General features: G+C 37.6%; 2 protein-coding genes across 2 annotated transcripts; both read right to left on the minus strand.

Moving 5' to 3' along the window:
• Positions 1 to 2,122: 2,122 nt before the first annotated feature.
• Positions 2,123 to 3,321, minus strand: LOC108041255 (tetratricopeptide repeat protein 12). Its single transcript, XM_017119133.2, has 4 exons — positions 3,191 to 3,321; positions 2,882 to 3,121; positions 2,480 to 2,602; positions 2,123 to 2,426 (listed from the first exon to the last, which is right to left on the minus strand). The coding sequence occupies exons 1-4, from the start codon at positions 3,280 to 3,282 to the stop codon at positions 2,204 to 2,206; spliced, it is 678 nt and encodes a 225-aa protein (XP_016974622.1). The 5' UTR covers positions 3,283 to 3,321; the 3' UTR covers positions 2,123 to 2,203.
• A 5,174-nt stretch (positions 3,322 to 8,495) lies between these two features.
• Positions 8,496 to 19,134, minus strand: LOC108037121 (transmembrane protease serine 3-like). Its single transcript, XM_044458576.1, has 4 exons — positions 18,957 to 19,134; positions 18,852 to 18,897; positions 18,602 to 18,796; positions 8,496 to 8,817 (listed from the first exon to the last, which is right to left on the minus strand). Exons 1-4 carry the CDS (start codon positions 19,132 to 19,134, stop codon positions 8,496 to 8,498), a joined length of 741 nt encoding a protein of 246 aa, XP_044314511.1.
• Between the last annotated feature and the right edge of the window lie 1,217 nt (positions 19,135 to 20,351).

Here is a 20,351-nt window from a genome sequence, read left to right on the forward strand (position 1 = left end):
TTGCTCTGGTGAGTGTGATTCATAAAGATCCTCGTTGAAGTCGACTAGAGGACGTCCGGGAATCACGCTGACTGGCATGTACGAAAGTTTTCTAAAACTTAAAGGTAGACAAGGAGGTGGAAGTAAATAAAACCAACAAGATATTTTAGGAGATGAACAAACCAAATGCTACAGCTAGAATCATATTAAAAATTAAAAAATATATATATATTCTTGATAAATTAAATAATGATTAATAACCAATAATGCTATTGAACCCAAATTAACCTAGATAGTGAATATTAACTGAGTCACTTTGTTTCGAAGAAAAGCATTGCAACTATTGTAATCTAAAACATTTTGGAAAACTAAAAATAATAAGAGAGAAAAACTGCAAATCGTAAAACCATACTAAGCCCTATCCTAATCACCTTAAAAATTTCAAACTTTCTTCATCCACTTCGATTAGGAAAGTTTTGCGTTCAAGCGTAACCTGGTTTAAAAACTTCACCTGCAATAATCATTTGCTGTTGGCCATATAAAGTAGACATTAAAGTCACCTTACACAGACCTCGACCCGAATGTAACCACAAAAACTGGCTCCCAACCAAGATCCAAAATCCTGCAGTTCTCTGTTGCAAAAACCAGTAACCAGACAATGTTCGTAGATGGGGAGGAGAAAAGTTTCCCCTCTCCGGGTTGCATTCTATCTGTGCCTCTGTTTCGGTCACAAATTGCAGTTGCAGCTCGGTGACAACCACAAAAATAAGTGTTTACAGCATTGATTACAAGAAATGGGCGGTGGTTGAGGCAGTGTCACTGGCATCAGCAACATCAGTAGCAGGAGTAGCACCGTTTGATGTTGATTAGAGCCGCACAATGCCACAAACATTTTTGCATTTCTTAAGATTGTCCACAGGGTAGCCTGCACTGAAAAATTTTATGGTACTCAACGTTACAAATCAACGAATGACATTTTTAAAAGTCATAAAACGAATTGCCGACTTTTTGCCGGCTGCTTCTACAAGTATAAGTACTAATATTGTTAAAAAAAAAAAAAATTATAACCAGCTTAAAATTGGCGTAAATAAACACTAATTAAAAAAAATGTATTATATAAATATATTTAAAATTATATTAAGACATTTCACCACATGAAACTGATCATTACCAAAGATTCTTAAAATTTATCCTTGATTTTTTAATTTTTTTTCTCTATAATTTTTTTCAGTGCACTGCCGTAGTCAGTTAGCGTGTCAGTAGTGCCAAGGGATTGACCAAGTCTGGTGTTTGGGGCGTTTGGGGCAGGATGCGGGGCTGCTTTGGCTGGTTTTTGCGGGAATTGGTTTAGGTGTCAACTCTGCGGCCGCACACAATTGACAAACAGTGAAACCCTTTTTGTGGCACTTCCGTTGCGTTTGTTTGCTAGTTTACATCCCACCCATCGCAGGTCCCTCGGCCATGTCCTTGTGATGCCACTGCTCCTGCTGCTGCCGGCTGCCGGCTGCCTGTTGTGACAAAAGTTTATACCCCAAGCATTTGAACTGCATTTCATTACGGCAAGGACCCCAGCAACTGGAACTGCTTCTGGACTCGTTGGCCGGGGAAGTGGATACGGAATGCAAATGGTGTTGGCGCCATATTGAAAGCTCTGCGAAACTCCCTACTTTTCACCCTCAATTTCCACTGCCCGCATTTGCAGCCGCAGCGTCAGTCTTTTGTGGTTACCAGAGGGGGCGGCAGGGGCTGGAAAACCCCCAACGAAGCGTATAAGTGGCCCTTATCCCGGCCCGAAGTTGGGAGGTACACACACCCCCTGGGCTGTATATTGTATTGGCAAATATTCTCATGACAATAGGAATTTTTATTGAATTTATGCAAAAAATTGCAAATTTCATTTGCTACCAACAAAAAGTGTTGTGTTCGCAGTTGTGTAGTGGATGAAAAAAGGAATACATTTTCCATATATCTGCAGTAGCGAGCATGTTGTTTTTTCTGTGTGCGTGTCTAAATTTTGTGTTTATGAAAAGTGGGCGGAATTGGCATGGCAAGTGACACCAAATGAAATGCCAGGAAATGCATTCGTTATTTGATTGATATTCGAAATCAAAACTATATCCCCCTCTTGGTTTGATATGCTTTTATTGCCACAAATGAATTACAGCATAACTGATTTCCAATTTTCATTTGCTTCAAAAACCAATAGCAATGTAGAATATAAAGTCTAGAATTCCGTTTTAAGCTTCTCCAAAAAATAGTCAATGTACCTTTGATCCTTCTGGGATCTGTTGAAAAGACGAGCATTGGCGATTGCAAGATTGGATTCAATCTCATTGTTGAGACGAGCAAGAGCTCCGGCTCTATAAAGCCAGGCCTTCAAATGAAGCGGATCCAGTTTGAAGATCACATAGTCCAGGTCAAAAAGCGCCTGTTTGAAGTCCCTTTTTCTGGGAAAGCGGATATCTATAAGCTTTCCTTGTCTTCATTTAATGAAACTTACTTAATTTTGGCCAAGGCCCTGTTGCAATACAAAACGGGAGAATCGGACACATACTGAATGGCCTTTGAATAATGAGATATGGCCTTTTCATAGTTGGTGCGTCGGTACTCGTCATTGCCCAGTCTGTTTGGAAATGAAAATTAAAGGCATATTACAAAGTCATTATTAAATTAAAATACTTAGAATATAAATGTATAAAAAGCGTAATTCCCATGTGAAAAAAAACTTTAGACATTTCGTTTTACATTGACTGAATAAAATAGTTTTTTACTGCTTTTTTGCAATAGCAAAGGCTTTATGGCTTTTCCTAACGACGTGGGAGTTTTGTTTGTCATTTTTTTGTATATTGACCATTAAATTAAATTTAAATTAAATTATTATTTAGATTACAACTTTGCCTACCTGCGAAAACTATCAGCCACACTTTCGCGATCTCGTCTAGCCTCCGCACGATCCTTTGGCGTACCATCGATCTGGCGCATGCAGGACAATTGGTTGGTATTGGAGTGCTTGTGGACCCTTTTAAAGGGCCTTGAAGATTTCTTGCGAATGTCACGGGCAAAAACCATAAAGCTGGTGTTTGTCACACCCACAGATAGGTCCACCTCCGGTTTCTTTTCCTCCTTGCCCTTGGTCCCAGTGCTGCGGAATAGAAAGTGGGTGATCCAATTGAATTAGTATATCTAAAAGAGAGATTTCCAAAAGGTATACTCCATTTTATTGGCATTCTGAATGTCATCAAGCTGCCTAATTACGTCCATTAGTAGCGAACGTTGATCTAAGAAGCTTTCATCTGCATCCATTTTTTTCTGCTTTAAAATATCGGATGTGACTGTTCGAGAGTTGAGTGTGGGAATCAACTAGCAAACTATCATTTTATCCATGGCCAACTTGGCTAATCTTTTCGAGAAAGCAATTATCATTATGTTCAGTCTAATGCCTCTTGACTTCAATTCACTGGCTGCGCTTGCAACGTGCAACATGTGTATGCTGGCAAATTAGACAGACAAGCCAGCTGACATCTGGCTCGTTAGCCAAGGAGCAGCCTGTGGTTTTTCGGATTAGCCCAATTAAAATTTTGTGGCATTAAAATTGTCTTACCAGACGGCAGTTGCATGACTCCATGTAGCACAAGCAGTACCATATAAAATTCTATAAAAACATCATACGCCCAACCCCCAACGAAAGCTCACACCGCACACATTTTCATCTTTATTTGTGCCTGAAATTATTTAATTGAGTTTGTTTGAAAATTTCTTTTAAATTAAGAAAGTTTTTGCACGTGACGTTTTTTTTACACTCTCGTGGTGATTCACAACTTTATTTGTCCCATTTCAGAAGGGTGAGTTTGGTGGCAGGATGAGATTTGGCTTGGGCAGCACGTGCTACCCAGTTAGTAAAGTTTGTGCCCTTTTTATTTTTTTGTTTTTGTCACATCTAGGGTAATCCAAATGAAAATAATCAGACAAAATCACGCATATGCCAGGACATGTGGAAATAAAGCTGGGCTAAAATGAAATTAAAAATATATTTCTGAATTGTTGCAATCACCTTTTCTTGTTTCCCGTTTAATCAAGTAACATATGTATTTGTATATTAAAAAACAAAAACGAATCTTTGAAATCAATAAAATAAAATATTAAAAAGAGACTTTGACATACGAGGCCAATATTTTAAACGAACTTGACCAAATTTAATGGATAGGAGTTATTTAAAAATCAAAATGTCATACTTCTTATTCAATCGAATATTGCAATAAGTGTAAAATTTATAAAAACAAATATGAAGTAATAATTCAAAACAAATTTGATATACTTTTTCAGAACTACAATGGTTCAAATGTAAATGACACTCCTTTTTACATTGTTTTAATTGAATTGTATATTAATTGTTGCATTAATTGTAGTCAAAGCTGATAAAAGCCAGCATCTTACAGCGTTGACTTCTTTGAAAAGCTGAAACTTTTCAAATACTGATTAATTTCACTTGGTTTGATAATAAACAAGCTTTATGCGATAATCTTATTTTCAACTTGAAACATCAGTATAATCTAAATATGATTCATAATTTTTTATGAACACATCACTTTGACTCATATTATTTTCAATTTTCGATTAAATGTAGCGCACGTTTTCCTGAATTTGCTCATTAATATGGGTTATAAGTTATAGCTTTGAGTTTTTCACCCTGGAAAGCCAAGAGTACAGTAACCCAGTGCGTGGCGTGCAACTACTCTTAACCCATTTAAATTAAGTTTATTTTCTTCACATCTGCTATGAGTTAAACCAAAAAAAATGTTTAAGGTTCGATAAGGAGTTGACTTTTTAGCGAATGCCCAACCTTTAATTTAGAAATTTGATTTATTAATTAACGTGAACAATTTGGATTTTACTTGTAGAAAAAACTATACAAAAAAAGGAATTTTAAGTTAAAATTTATAAATAAAAATATTAATTTACAAACTATTTTATGTAAATTCTTCGAATAGTTTTCAAACTAATAAAGTTTAGTTTTCAGAAAATGTATTTAAACAATTTATTTCTGTAAAAATGTTCGTAAATTGTGTTCTTATTAGCAAATGCATTGATAATTGGAACAATTAATTATATTATATCTTTGGATATAATTATTCTTTAAATAGTTCTCCCTGGGCGATTTTTCGACCACTACATGCTAGTGGGTTAACTGACTGCTCGGACTAAATGTGCGAACATTGCAAAAACTTGGCATAGTTACAGGCGATGCCATGAAGCTGTCACGCGGACATTGATGACTGCGTTGACAAGTTGCTCCGGCGGCAGGACGACAACAACGGCAGGACATGGGGCACGGCAAGGACGTGCGAGCGTCTCTGGAGAAATGTGTCAAGCGCGGCGACTTGAGTTGCATAAACAAGCAGGAAGTGGCAAGTCGATGGCGAGGGGCAACTATTTCTGGACCAGCGTTAAGCTTGCCATTGTTTTGAACTTTAAACTTTGCTTGCCCGCCCTTACCAGGATTCTTTTCCCTCGCTGCGAAACTATGTTAAAGTTCAGGTTAAGGTTGGATGGGCTTTTGGCTCTGCTATCAAGAACGCTGACCGCCTCCAGCAGTGCGACTTTTCAGCTCACCTTTTCACCTTCGAAGCGGGAAGAGAGATACAACAGAAGAAAAATTGCTGGTGAAAAGCCGAGAAAGTACAGGGTAAAGTGCACTTATGGATACTCTTTTCCACAGACTCTAAATGAAGGTATGGAATATTAAAGTCATATGTTATGTTATATGTTATGTGACTAAGAAAAATAATTGAAATCAGGTATTAATTATTTTATATAAGTCACCTAATTGTAAGAGAGTAATTTTGAATCTATCAAAATTGTAACTTGATTAAAATGATTGTATGCGTAATAAAATACAAAAATAACCAGCTTGCTGTTTTAATTAGTAAAGTTTTTAAAATAAATGTATGTTTTACTTATTTCGCTTAAGCTCATATAATTTACTCAATCAATAATTATTATCTTCCACAATTACATATTTTTTGTAGAACTTTTGTTTATCCTAAGCTGATTACAGGCGCATTAGGCAGTGCCTTATACCCTTTACCCTCGCCTTTTTCGGGGTGTTTCCCGAAAACGAACTGTGCCAGTCAAGAGTTCAGCTCCAGCGACAGGCGGTATGAAGCCAAAGACAAGCTAAGATTATACATTGCCCAGCCGGCGGGCATGCTTTGTAAGCGAGCTGGAAAAAAGAAAAAAAAAAAGGAGCAGCAGGGCGCGAAGAACGTGCAGAAATAAATTGCATAAACGCTGGCGCGCGCGGCAAAAAAGCAAAAGGCAAACATGTTTAAAATGTTGTTATTCACACACACCGAGCAGAACTGGAAAACGGGGAACCACCGACCGCCGACCGCCGAAAGGACCTCCAACTTCGTCCTTGCCCCCGCCACCGAAAGGCCGCCCCACTGAACTGACACAAAGATTTGCCTGCGCCCTTTTGCAACATTGTTTGTGGGCCTTGTTTCTTGATTTTTACCCACTTTCCCTTTGTACTCGCCTCTCCCTATTCGCTATCTACCTTTCGGCGTGTTTTATTTACCTTGTTAACCTTTTCATGTTGACAAACTGCGGAAATGTTGGTGTGTGTGCTTGTAAGAGGTAGATAGATGAAAAGTGGAAATCTGTGGAAATTTGTTACAAGCGAAGTGTGTCTTACTGGAGCTTTGGCAAGATATAACAGAAAATATTGAAAAATGTTTATGAATAAAACTTTAATCTGGTGTTGCATATATTTTTCGTAAATTTCATTAAATTTCAAACGCAATCAAAGCCGCAACGTTTTATTAAAAAAACTGAAAGGCAATTTAAATACACCAATTTAATATGCAACAAACAACTCGCAAACAAAATTTGAATTCATTTTTGGCCCGGCACTTTCCATACATATATTTATACCCGTTACTCGTAGAGTAAAAGGGTATATTGTATTCGTGCAAAAGTATGTAACAGCTAGAAGGAAGCGTTTCCGACCCTATAAAGTATATATATTCTTGATCAGGATCACTAGCCGAGTCGATATAGCCATGTCCGTCTGTCCGTCTGTCCGTCTGTCTGTCCGTCTGTCTGTCTGTCTGTCCGTATGAACGCTGAGATCTCGGAAACTATAAAAGCTGGAAGATTGGCATTTTGCATGTAGATTTTAGAAGTTCCTACGCAGCGCAAGTTTGTTTCAAAATGGTGCCACGCCCCCTTTAACGCCCACAATCGCTTATATACGATTTTTTAAATTTAAATATTTCTGAAAAGTAAAAATGCAGTTTTATTGTGTTTATTAATACCTATCGAAATGTAGAAGACATTTTTCAAATCGGACCATTCGTTAAAAAGTTATGCGTGATCAAAGTTTCTATCTCCATCTCCCTCGCACTCCCTTTACCTGAGTAACGGGTATCTGATAGTCGGGGCACCCGACTATAGCGTTCTCTCTTGTTTTTAATAAGTTTATCAGGCAAAATTGAGCGAGTCAAAGGCAGGCTCATATTATACTTATCAAGTATACGCCATGTGTTACCCGCAGCAGAGGCAGCATCGAGGAGAAACCGAATTATATGCTAAATTAAAAAATAAGATCAAAAGGATTTGGCAGACTTGTGTGTAGGCAGAGAAATAAGAGGAATAAGCATTTTTCATTTAATTTTTTTTTCCTGTTTCGTAACTTTTAATATTGCGTCGCAGAATTTGCATTTGGTATTTGCATGTTGAGTGTGCGCTAGCGTCCTTTATTGTGTGTGTTCCCCGGACAGGATAAGCGTATTAACATGCAAGGCATATTAGGGATAACTGCAACACAGCAGACACACAAGAGTTCGGGGACAAAACAGGACAAAACCAATAATGCGCATATTAGACTTGATGATGATGACAATGATGATGTGCTCGCCCTTTGGACCCGTCTACCTCAAAGCTCCTTTTCTCTTATTATACTCTGAAATGGGGTAACATACCTTTTATTGCAATGTTTGGGCCAATATTTTTGACTCGCATCACTAGGAAAACCCATCTTAAAATGCATTAAACGTTTTCTTAAAATGAGCATAACATAAGAAGGATTATAAAATACTAATTCCTACTAAGTCTTACAAACTTTTAATAATATCAAAGTGTAGTTCGATAGATGTTTAAGCCCATCTTTACAAATTATATGATGATCCGTGGGGTATTTAACTTAATACAATTAAGAGAGTTGTTTTATTGATTGATTTTAGCAATGCCGGTAAGGGTATTCCAAGCTCAGACTTATTTTCTGAGAAGAGGGAGTCCCTTTGAAATTGATGTTGTTGTGGCTATTGTTTCTTTCGAATTGACCGCAGTGAGCTCATGTCGGATGCATTTTGTTTGTGTGCGAAGCTGGGCTGCATTTTGATGGCGGATGAGGGAACAGGATGTGATGGAGCAAGGGGTTCCTTATTCCGGACGAGGGCCGGCACTTCGTCTAAGCCAAAAACGTGCACAGTCTCTGGCAATCAACTTTAATAACATCACAGAATGTCAATAAATCCACAAAATGGTTGAGCCATCCTTGCAGTCACTCCTGCCTTCACCACCTCACCTCTCATCCTGATAGTGCGGTATCCTTGCAGCAGATGATGATGATGATGGTGCCCCGGCCAGGACTTTAGCTGATGTCCAGCAAGAGTATCATTAACAAAAGGAACTGCGTGCTGCAGCTGACCGAAAGGAGAGGCCACAATGCCGATCCATCTCCCTTCCGTCCCATTTTCCCCACTGCCATTCAGGCATCCTTCTCTATCCCGATGATACCAGCTCGAGCTGCTTATTGGATAGTCCTCTCCAAAAGGTCTGCAGCAATTGGTAAGTAAAATACTTTAAATTTCTCACACTCAAATTATTGCTAAAACAGAAGCCTGCATTTCTGGGCTACAAAAGATTCCACAGGCCAGGAAAATAATACGTGAAAACTAATTGAGAAGGGATTAAGCTTACTGAACAACTTTCACTGCATAATATGGGATATTAGTGCAATCCTTGAAAGGAGCTTAAAGAATACCGAAAACTTGCGGTGCTAAGCGTAAGAAACACAAAATCAGTAAAAGCATATTGTAAACCAGGGCATTGTGCATTCTCAATAAGAAACCTGAAAAAAAAGTTTAAACCCACAGGCTTTATCATACATTTTCCAGGCCGAATCACAGACAATAGCTAGCGCACTGATTTGACAACTTCAATTTACAATTAAATATTTAATGAATTATTTCAACTTATCGGTGCAGCAACACTGCAACCCAAACCCCCCTACGTTTTGAAGCTGTAAATGTGCGGGTATTTACAGAACACACGCTGACCATAATATATGGTTAAATCTGTGTTTTATTTATCCACACACAATTGACACTCGGCGCGACCCTAAGCACATTTATCATCCAACAATAATCCCCCAATGGTGTGTATCAGTTCCGCATTCCCTCTGCAACGTCTATCGCCTCGATGGCATTTCTCCTTGCCATCAGCTTAAAGCGACAAAATTGTTTATGATTATCATTTAGCGAATATTTATGGACAACAAAGGCAGCAAAAAATATCGGAATAAATAAATAAATAAGTGCAATATTATTTTCGTATATATTACATCATCGAGTATTTACTTTATCTGGCATTTATCGATAGCAAAACAAGTAAAAAATGCAGCGATGATAAATCAATGGAAATTTTGTACGTAACATTCTTTGTGAAACATATAGTTTAGGAAATAAATAAACATAAACGTATAGAATGGTTATGCTTATTCATTTTACCTTTCGAAAGCATCTTTAATATTTATTCATAACCCAAAAAATAATACACATTTTAAAATAAGTATTTTCCGAAATTGTGTTCATGATTTTATCTATTTAAGAATATGGTCACGCCCAATCACGGGAATAGGTAATAAATTCCTCTATGTATTGGCTTTTGTTTGAATCCACATCTCATCCTCCGAGTAATCTTGGACGAAAATGCCTGAAATGTCTGGGAAATATTTGCGCAATGCATGAATGCAACAAATTGCTGAACAGACCGGTAACCCCTTCCTCATCCTTTGGCCTATCACCTAATTGTCCAGGTGGAAGGTGTGTAATTTATCATTCTAGCAGGGCCATTTTGCATTGCAGATTGTCAGTTGGTTGGAAGGGAAGGGAGTAGGATAGTAGTGAAGCAAGAGCCCAGAATATTTTGAGAGCAAAAATTATTTTGAATGCCAAAAGCAAGTTCAATCTTGGCGCAATCCAAACCAAATTTATTATACGCCCCGTATGCTTTTACCAATATGTATTTAAACCGTAAAGTGTAAAACAAAATGGCAAAAACCCATCTCCTACTGTTTGCTCAATGAATGGTCAATGCACCGTACCTTTACTGCTCGAAAACGTGGCGATAATAAATTTATGGAAATGGCACTAAATATTTTATTATTGCTAAATATGCAACAATGCAATATCGCTTCGGTGTCTGTGCAAACGCATAAAACAATCGGCTGTAACAACTGAGTGCACTGCCTGCAGTGGAGAAGGCATGAAAGAGGGTTGAAGTGTGGGTGAAAGGAGGTTGAAAGGGTTGGGGGTGCAGTGAAAAGTGGGTGGTGGGTGGTAACCAGTAAGCCAAGTGCATGAGAGATGGCAACTGCCAACCTGCGCTCGCTGACAATGCATATAAATTATAAATACACAGATACACCTCAGATACGCAATACGCATGCCAACAGCGAAATGGTGCGAGTTCGTGGAGGAAAGGGAGGGAAGGGAGGGTGGTTGAAACGTGGCCCTGCAAAATTAAATTTCAGCTTATTTAAATAACTCAGGAGCAATATGAAATTGATAAAATATTTGGAGTTCTTTAATTGGCAAGTAAATAAAAAGTATATCTGCCAAAGTGTTTCATTACTGCTCAGTAATGATATCCGTAACGAGTATATAAATTAATGATGTTTTTGAATTTTTAAATATTTGTTTATGCCTTGAGTATTTTTCTGAAATTCAAAATTAAAATTATTGATAATTTTATTCATACATTTAAAGTATACTATAGAGCTTCGAATTTCCTTTATTATAATATCCCTATTAAACACATTTTAATTTGTCTTTACCAAAAAAATATTTGCAAATATATACAGTAGTTAGAAGCGCATAATTAAGTATGTTTATATTTAATGGCCCTATAAAATTATAAACAAATGGTAAAAATTTGAATAAGAATATATTTACATTTTGTATTAGCATTTGTACATAGTTATTTTATTCAAACGATTTATTCAATAGTTCAAGGTTTAATATTTACCTCATATTTAATTAGTGGATTGATAATGCCATATTTATCTTTAAAATTGTTAAAAATGTTATTCAAAAAGGAAGTAATATATTTAAAGCTGATAAATAAATTGTGATTAACCGTATAAATTATTGAATAGCTTTTTTTAACAGCCCCATCGGTTTAAATGGCTGGCTCCCCTGCAAAAGTGTCTTTATCTTTTGACAATGGATATAACATATAAAGATAAATCTGAACGATCCCCTTGTACCCAGATTGCAAGTGCATACAAATTCAAAGCCTTTGTTGCCGTTGTGTTTCGGCTGCGGTTGCGTTTTGAGTGCGTGCACAGAAACGATTAAAATTTTAAATTTACACGCAATTGTGCCATGGACTTTTGGGTTACCAGGGAAAGAATGGACTGGGTGCCACCATGTTGACCAGGCGGAAGTGGCGTTTATGATTTGGAACTAATTGCAGCATTGCACGACCAATAAACACAGCGCAGAGCAGAAAAATAGGATAGAGGAGTGTGGGCGAAATCGCCAGTGATGTGGGTGCAGGACATTCTGGTGCGGAAGCCATTCGGGGTAATTACAATTGCATTGCGGTTAACGGGCAAGGCACACGCTAAATCACCCAGTGGGTGAGAGGGAGGGCTAAGGGAGGTATTTTCCAATTTTGAATAATGCAACTGCACTGCCCCAGGAGGAGTTGCAAGGGGCACGGGTGGCAGGTCCATTGCCACTGCAGGTGGGCCCCAAGAAGCCCCGGTCGCTGCATAAATCAACAAATACACAAATAGCCTGGCGGGCAAATTGGCGACTCGGAGACTTTGACCACAATACCCCCATTCCACCATCCAATAGCCCAGGCCATCGGAATCCCCCAAGCCAAAGTCCGAAAGGAACCGGCAGCTGGTTCCAGAGCCATTCCCTTCCCACAATTTCCCCAAACATTATGGAAATCTCTTGTTGACTTCCACAAATGAGCAAATGCCGAAAACGATGTCCGAGTCCCAGACATATGCAATGTGCGTATAAATATTTACGTGGCTTTGCCGAAATTAATGGCCTCCCTCCCTCTTCAAGTGCGGCTTTGTGTGATCCGTGCTCCATAAATATTGTTTTTGGCTCAGTTTTCAAGCAGAATATGTTTCTTATTTAACGCACTGATAAATACTATTTGTATCGTATGCGGAGTTTTCTGGGTGAGACCATTGAAAAGAAGACAAATAAAAACTAGTTAATGGATGTTAAATAAATCAGTTTTCGAAGAGAGCAAGCCAAGACAACTATCACACTTTAAATAGACAATTAGTATAAAAATTTTGTTGCAAATAATATGACAATTTTACTTAACTACAAACCCTAAAAGCTAATTTAAGACAGATAATTGAAATTCAGGCGAGCCAATTAGTAACAGGTAATAACATTTCCTTGGTTAAAATCAATAAGAATTGCAAATCAAATATACATTATCACTATCCTCTTACAAAATCAGGAAAACAAGATTTATAACAATAGCAAATTGAAAAATACATTTACAAATAAGAGCTTTAAACAATGCCTCAAAAAACGAACATTGACTGATAATTAAAAAACCTTAAAGCCGATTTTCTCTAATGTTACACATTTTATTTCATTATAAATTAATGAACTCTACACAAATATTTCATTATTATTTTACCTTGTCATCGTTATGTTTCAGATACATACAACAAACAAAAAAATAATTGTAAACAACATGAATTATTTACAAATCAACAGAGGGAAAATGAGAAAAATTACTCGTTAAAGATTTAGTATAAATTATTCAAAATGCACAATGGATTTCCTACTAATTTATGCATGCTCGGAAATAATTAATAAATTCATGCAGTCCCAGCGTTCCCTTCCTTAACTAACAAATTAAATAATTAAATGCGATTAAATATTTTTGCTGCTTAAACAAATTGGAAGAGTGAGAAGTGCAGATAGAATGAAAATCGAATTAACAAATTGTGCACTCAATCAAAGCGAATGTGGCCTTCGTCGGTGGAAAATTCAATCAAAATCTGCAAATTGCGTTCGGTATAAAAATAACTTAATGAAAAGTGCACATATCTGCAGCTTCATTAAATTAATTTAAAACATGTGTATATGTTGTGGTTAGAGTTGAGCTAATGGTGGACCCAGAAATAATTTCTTTAGCATTGTGGCCATTTTAAAGAGTTTTTTCAGTGCAAAAAGAACAATAATTTAAATTAAATCACAAAATTTAAAAACTAGTTATTATTGCATTTAAGTAATTGTTAGTGTATATAAACATAAATCAAAACAAAACAATTATCCGCATGCTCCAGGGGCTCTTGACTGTAGTGCTGTATTGATTTTATGTACTACTCAAAACCAGGCAAATTACAAACATTTCAAAGAGTTGTTATCTGCTTATCTCTGTGGGATTTCAATAAAAATTTGTCAGCCTGAAAGCAGGATTCCAAAAAAGTGACGGCGATTTCAAGTTGACAGCAATTTGCTGCCGGTTAAGTTGAATTGAATTTTCTGCGGGTCTCAAACAAAACAAAAAGATTTCACAGATTCGCAGATTTGTTTTGCTGTTGTTTCAACGGATTTAGTCCTGTCTGTCTACCCCGCCTCCCTCACTTTCCTTTTATCAGGCTCATATGCATATATAGATTTTTCTTTAATTTTATTGTTGCTGCTGCCCAGACGGCCAAGTCCAAACACAGACAGCCACAGACGGGCATTTCGCATAGACAAATAAACAAATCTCGTCAAGTGCCTGCAACGCACACACAGTCGCACGTGGATGCAAGCAGATACAGATACAAATGCAGATACAGATACAGAGTATCTGGCGAATGGCGGATGGCGGATGGCGGATGGCGGATGGCGGATGGTCCGGCAAATGTGTTTGCGTTTGTCACTTTTGGGGCTCTGCGGTCCGAGATTCGGTGGGTGTGATGGGGGCAAAGCGGGCAGCTGGCTTAGCGAGCGTCAACATTTTGGTAACACACACTTACTCCCTCCATCTCAGTGGGCCACTCGATCCACGCAATTAATTTCTGTATCAGAGAGAGCAGTTGAAGTGGCCAACGGGGGGTTAGAAAAAGGACAGGGTGTCCTGTCCAGGTGTGAGTTAAAAATTCCACACAAGGGTTGTGCGCACGGGTATTAAAAATGAAACCAAAACAAACAGCAAACATCAAAAGCTGGCGAGTGGCGCGACAAAAGGCAGCCGGGCAATATCCGTCCGCTGTGACCAGACCACCACCTTTTCCCCCATTTTCCGGGGGCATTTGTGCGGGCCGCCATGGCTGTCTGATTTTTAAGCTGGTCTCGGTTTCCGGTTAAGTATATGACAGTTGCAAGGTCCGTTTTGTAACCAAAGACCATGCCACGGGAAATAGGCGAGTTTGAGCTAGTCTATGAGTGGTCTGGCCACATTTGAGGAGCTTTAGCAGGTTTGGAGTAAGTGGAAAATACGGATTAAAGTCCAGAAAGTTTCCTCTATACTTACGAAGTTTAATTGCTGAAAGTTATCTGTGGCTGATATCATAAGGAACTTTGCTCTAAATATTATTGGAAGTCTTCTCAAAAGACACATTTAACCATGTGGGCTGTAAGTCTGTTTGCAGTTGTTAAATTTTAGATACATCACTCTACCTTAAAATCTATGATTTTGAAAACTAGATGTAACCAAAGTCCTTTGCCTAGTCCAAGCCTTCTAGGCTTTATTACGCTTTCAAGTCCACTCCTACATAAGCCGAGTGCTCGGCTGCGCCTACAGTTGGCCATGGACTTAAAGCAGTATTTATATGCGTTAGAGAGGCAGACACGCGACCGCGAGGCGCAGACCGCCGACCAATCCCCCGATCCCCCGATCCACAAAAACCTCGCCTGTAGCCGAGTCCCTTCCTCTCTAGAATTACCCCTTTTTTGCCAACAGCCTCAGACCTTTAACCAACAGCGAAAACTGATGTTTTTCACGCGCGAGATTTACGAGCGACGTGCATTTTAGGCTACAACGTAAACGCACTTGACGGTATGCATTCCGTTCTCTTCACCGCCAAGCCCCTTTGTTTCTCCTCTATGAGTACACTGTAGAAAAAAATATACCTAATTAAATTTTTTGAGTTTTTCCGGCTCGAGGTCAACAATTGAAAAATGTTATAAATAAAAGTTTTTAATTTTTATTTTTATTATTTCAAAATATTGCCACGTCTGCACCGTCGGACGTGGAGATTATCGGTGCAGACTGTAAAATGATTTGCCCTGAGTGTGCAACGAAATATATTGAAATAATAAAAATAAAAATTAAAACTTTATTTATAACATTTTTCAATTGTTGACCTCAAAAAAAAAATTCAAACATACATCAAAGGTCGCCTACAAACAAAAATACCTAATTAATTTAAACAGAGAAATCTTTAAGACATAATCTAGAAAAAAACGTTTTATGATAAGGGATTTTAATTTTAAAGAGGAATAAACAAATAATGAATTTGTATTGTAAACAATATACCTTTTTATCATATTAAAATTTATTTATGAAATAAAATATGCCGGTTTTTTTTCCACATATTTTTCTGTAGTAAAAAGAATCCATAAATTATGAAATTTTAGGTAGGAAAGGTAAGATAAATTACTTATACTGTTTAAATTCATCAAGAATGTTTAAAAAATAAATATTACAAAAATGAAAGGCACATTTTCTCTGAGTTTTCCATTGCTGTTTGAGTATGTTTATCTTGGACTGTGGCTCCTGCTCTGCGGATAGGCCTTTTACCATATAAGGGAACAACAAAAATGCGGGCAGCCGCTTGTACAAAACTTTTGGGCAAAAAATAAAATATCGCAATGCGCTTTTGTTGGTTCGCAGCACCGAGTTGGGCCTTTAAAGCACTCATTCAAGTATCTGGCAATGGGAAAGCATTTAATTTTAAGCGAAAACAATGCCGGCAAACGTTTGAGAACTATCCACGCGAACTTACGGCCAATGGGCAACATTAAAAACTTCCGTTTCCGCTGGCAAACAAGCACAAAAGAAATGCAGCGGAAATGCCACAAAGTTCAAACAAGAAAACCAACGCACAGGCAAACAAACAAGCAGGAAAACCGCCAGGCAAACACTAACAGCATTAAGGAAGAAGCTAAGGTCCTGCCTGGATTTTTTCCTCCATTTTACTCAAACTCCTTCTTCAGCTGCACACTCATTACCAAAATTGCAATAAATTTTTGTGCACTGAAATTATTTGAAGTGCCCGCTGCTATACACACATAAAAACGTCCATTTCGAAATTTACGAGAGTGTCCAAGAAGAATGTGCTAAACTTTTATACGCGACCAGGAGACAGGAAAACGTAACTCGTAGTTGTAGTGTCAAGTGTTTGGGGCGGTTGGTTGTACAGAGAACCCCCCAAAAAACAAACCACGAGGAGGAAAACGTTTTAATTGCTTTTTGCTTGGGGGGAAAACATGAAACTGCTTTCGTGGGTTAAGTCTATACAGAACCAAAGCCAGCTGTCGTGATCGATGAGTTATGGGTTTTTAGGGGAAAATTGAAATATCGGCAGACAATTGAAAAGCCACGAAGATACAGTTCCTTGAAGTAATTCTGTAAATGTTTTCGAAGGTTTGGAGGTTGCATTTAAAAAGGGTCTTTAAGCTTGTGACAGATATAAAAAGATTTCTCATTGGCTTCTGACTTAACTTAATAAATATATTGAAATAATAAATAATATATCCGAAAGCTTCATAAAACTTATAAAAGAAATTCTATTTTCCATTATAAAAAGGTTTTTTTCTAAAAAGTAGATTTATTCTTCATAAAAAACAGAAGAAATCAATCAAACAAAAGTTTTCAGAAGTACGGATTTAAGGTACATAATTATTATGTAAAATGTATATATATTTATGTATTTTTCTGACCACAAAAAAAAGGTTAGGCAAGGGCTTAAAAATCATTTTTTAGCTGCATCACAAACTAGATGAAAGGACTCAAATCGGAATTGTTAAATCTGTTAAATACAAAGGAAGGGTCTCACACATGAGTACACCACCAACTTTCAATGGATCTCTTGCCACTTTAATACTCTTTGTGGGATGCCCGTACCATTCAATTTATTCACATATTTCACTTTTTTGTTACGCAATGATTTATTAATGATGCTTATTATTATTGCTTAATTGCGGATATTTGCATTTTCACACACTGACACCGAGGGATGCGCCCTTCTGTGTGTTACATCTGCGGATTTAATTGGTGCCAAGCGAAAACATTCAGCCAGCTTTCTGGCTGCGATTACCGAAACGATTTCAGAGCTGCGCGCTGATTATATTCAATAATGAAATTTAAATAAATTTGCATTTAATGACATCCCACACATGCAGCTCCACCTAGACGCATATTTGATATGCGGTCGGCTTTTGTGCGCTCAACTTGAAATTGTTTCGGTCTTTTTGGCTTCCACGATTTGGGCTTTCAGCGTGATATGAAATTTTAATTAATTCGATTAAGTAGCGGATTTTCCACTAACAAATTGCATGCGAAATGCCATAATGGATTAATCAGAGTATAAACAAACCAAATAAAGAAAGTGAGCACAATGATTTTTTTAATGCAATCAGTATTCCAAAAGAATTTAAATTCAATTGTCTGAAACAATTTCAAACAGACCAAGTTTTATTCAAGGAGTTTTTATAACTGACTAATTAGGCACACCAAATTTCTTTATTTGAATGGAAAAGAAATTAAAATTATTTCACAAAGACATTAGAACTACAGAATTCGGAAAAATGTTTATTCCCAAGGGTGATCTCATGTTAACGCTTGATGTTATGTTATAAGTCTCATTAAAAAATAATCAAAGCTTCTGATAGAAACTACATTAAAAAAAAATAGCAAAATCAATTTGAGGCATAGCTCTTTCTATATTTATGTACATACATAAATTGAATTAAATACATTTCGATTAGCTTGGGTGTTTAAAAAATAAAGCTACCAAACGATGTCAACCTCTAGCACGACTCGCACTATCCAATCAATATAACTTGTGATTTCGGTATAAACACAACCATTCCGAGTGCCATAGCTCTGAATTCCGAATAGGACGAGTCGAATGTAATGTGAGTACACAACGCTTTTAGTTAAAGGACTTCCAGGTTCCACGCAATTTGTTTTGTATCCAGCGCAGATCTGAGAAACTTCGCGACACATCCTTGAATTAAAGCTTTTAGGAGAACTCAGTTTAGGACCTGGAAACATGTTTTTTTTCTTTCTTAAGCCCCAGCGGATAGCGAAAATAGCATCATATATCTTTACAATCGAGCTATCTAACAGAATGCATATTGGCCGTATGTGATCCTTATAGACTACAGGATTTGATAGTTTAAGTAGAGCTATATCATTTTTACGAGTGGTTTGGTTGTAAAACTCAGGAACGTAAGCGGATTGCATTTGAAACACTTCTTCAGAGTAATTATAGCCGCTATTTCCAAGTTTTGATCTGTCGAAGACTCCCAATCGGACCGTCCTGTTACAATAAAAGTCTCATTATTCGACATTTGAATTATTAAAAGATGACTTACGCTATTTTCTGATCAAATACGCACGTAGCAGATGTTATGACATAATCTGAAATAAATTTCTCCATTATTTCAACACATCTATAGCAATCTTAGATCAATACAAACTTCTATTTACAAGTGTACCGCTGCATTTTTTTGTGGGTAATTCAATAATTGCCAACCACGGATACGGGGATACCGTTTGATTTGAGGAAACGCTCCCGCAATTTGCATTCAGAAATTGTGCCGATCCCTTATGGAACAGCAGCGTTGTCAATAGGGCAAACCAAGCTCCGGCAGTCATCATTCTGAACAAAGAGATTTCAAAGAACTGAAACATCAGATTCTTGTGCTTAACATATAAACCCAGAGGCAGCTGATAGCTTATCAGTAAATACAACAAGCTATTTAATATTTAAGCATCTATCAGCGCATGCTAAATTCGAATGTCGTGTTTATTACTTAACCTAAGATTATTTTCGTTTAATCTATAATTTGGGAATTCAATTTTTTAATATTTTAATGAAAAAGTTGATTATACAAATCATAAATACAGAGTTCTAGTAAGTCTTATAATATTGACTAAAGCCTCCTTGTTAAAAATGCAGCTATAAATTATTTTGCTGTCATAATGAAACGCACATTGCGAGCGATTTTTAAGTGATTTTCCGTTAAAGCTCATTTAATTAGTGCATTTAAATGAGGTGGACTTAAGCCAGCAAGCTCCCGACGGAGATAAATTTCCCCATTCATTTGCATAGGCCGATAAATACCATAATCAAATGTGTGGATCAAGCGGGAAACGCCAGTACTCAATTTACACTCAAAGAAAAGTGATTTTTTTTTCAAATAAATGCGAAAAAAGTCGTGAACATTTTTATTTCTGAGTGCAGGGGAGGATAACTGGACAGTTAGTCGTTAATCAACGCACTCAGACCTCCGAAGAGTCGGGCAGACTTTATGTGCATTGTCTCGCTTGATTATACGTCGCACACCCCTTCACCCCCACCCAACAGAATGCGCAGTGAATCTGATTCTTATGCAGGTTTTTTACGCGTCCGCGACATGCAGACACATAAATTTAACAGGCCAGAACTCATCCCCTCAGCTCCATCCAACACCTCCAGCCATTGCACTGTGAACAATGCCTGAAAGATTGTTGGTAAAAAAAAAATATTTATATGGTAATTTGCGTCTCGAAATGCGACCTTAAAGGTGGCCACAGTTGGCCCCCGCATGAACGGACAGACAATGGACGTTAAAGGAAGAAACAAATGAAGAGCATAAAAGTAAATGCGAATCCGAAACCGAAAACGAAAATGGAGCGTGTTAACCAACCCCAATAATTTAAGCAGAATTTATGGCATTAAGCGTAGCGCGCAAGAGATACGCATAATAGTCGAGGAGGACCTTGGTCAATGGCCCCTTCGTGGGCCAGGCAAATGTTTTTGGTCCTCCGCCGCCCTGTTATTCTTTTCCGACCGCCCTTCTAATCCTTACAGGACACACGCACAAAGGCGG

Source organism: Drosophila rhopaloa, unplaced genomic scaffold, assembly GCF_018152115.1.
Source record: "Drosophila rhopaloa isolate 14029-0021.01 unplaced genomic scaffold, ASM1815211v1 contig_167, whole genome shotgun sequence".
Taxonomy (NCBI): domain Eukaryota; kingdom Metazoa; phylum Arthropoda; class Insecta; order Diptera; family Drosophilidae; genus Drosophila; species Drosophila rhopaloa.

Excerpts from the sequence above, each read along its gene's own strand:
- LOC108041255 (XM_017119133.2), bottom strand. The coding sequence starts at position 3,282 with ATGGATGCAGATGAAAGCTTCTTAGATCAACGTTCGCTACTAATGGAC. Across the intron at positions 3,122-3,190 it reads CAGAATGCCAATAAAATGGA|CACTGGGACCAAGGGCAAGG; the intron begins GTATACCTTTTG and ends TCTATTCCGCAG. Across the intron at positions 2,603-2,881 it reads GTGGCTGATAGTTTTCGCAG|ACTGGGCAATGACGAGTACC; the intron begins GTAGGCAAAGTT and ends ATTTCCAAACAG.
- LOC108037121 (XM_044458576.1), bottom strand. The coding sequence starts at position 19,134 with ATGACTGCCGGAGCTTGGTTTGCCCTATTGACAACGCTGCTGTTCCAT. Across the intron at positions 18,898-18,956 it reads CGGTACACTTGTAAATAGAA|ATTATGTCATAACATCTGCT; the intron begins GTTTGTATTGAT and ends AATTTATTTCAG. Across the intron at positions 18,797-18,851 it reads GTATTTGATCAGAAAATAGC|GACGGTCCGATTGGGAGTCT; the intron begins GTAAGTCATCTT and ends TTATTGTAACAG.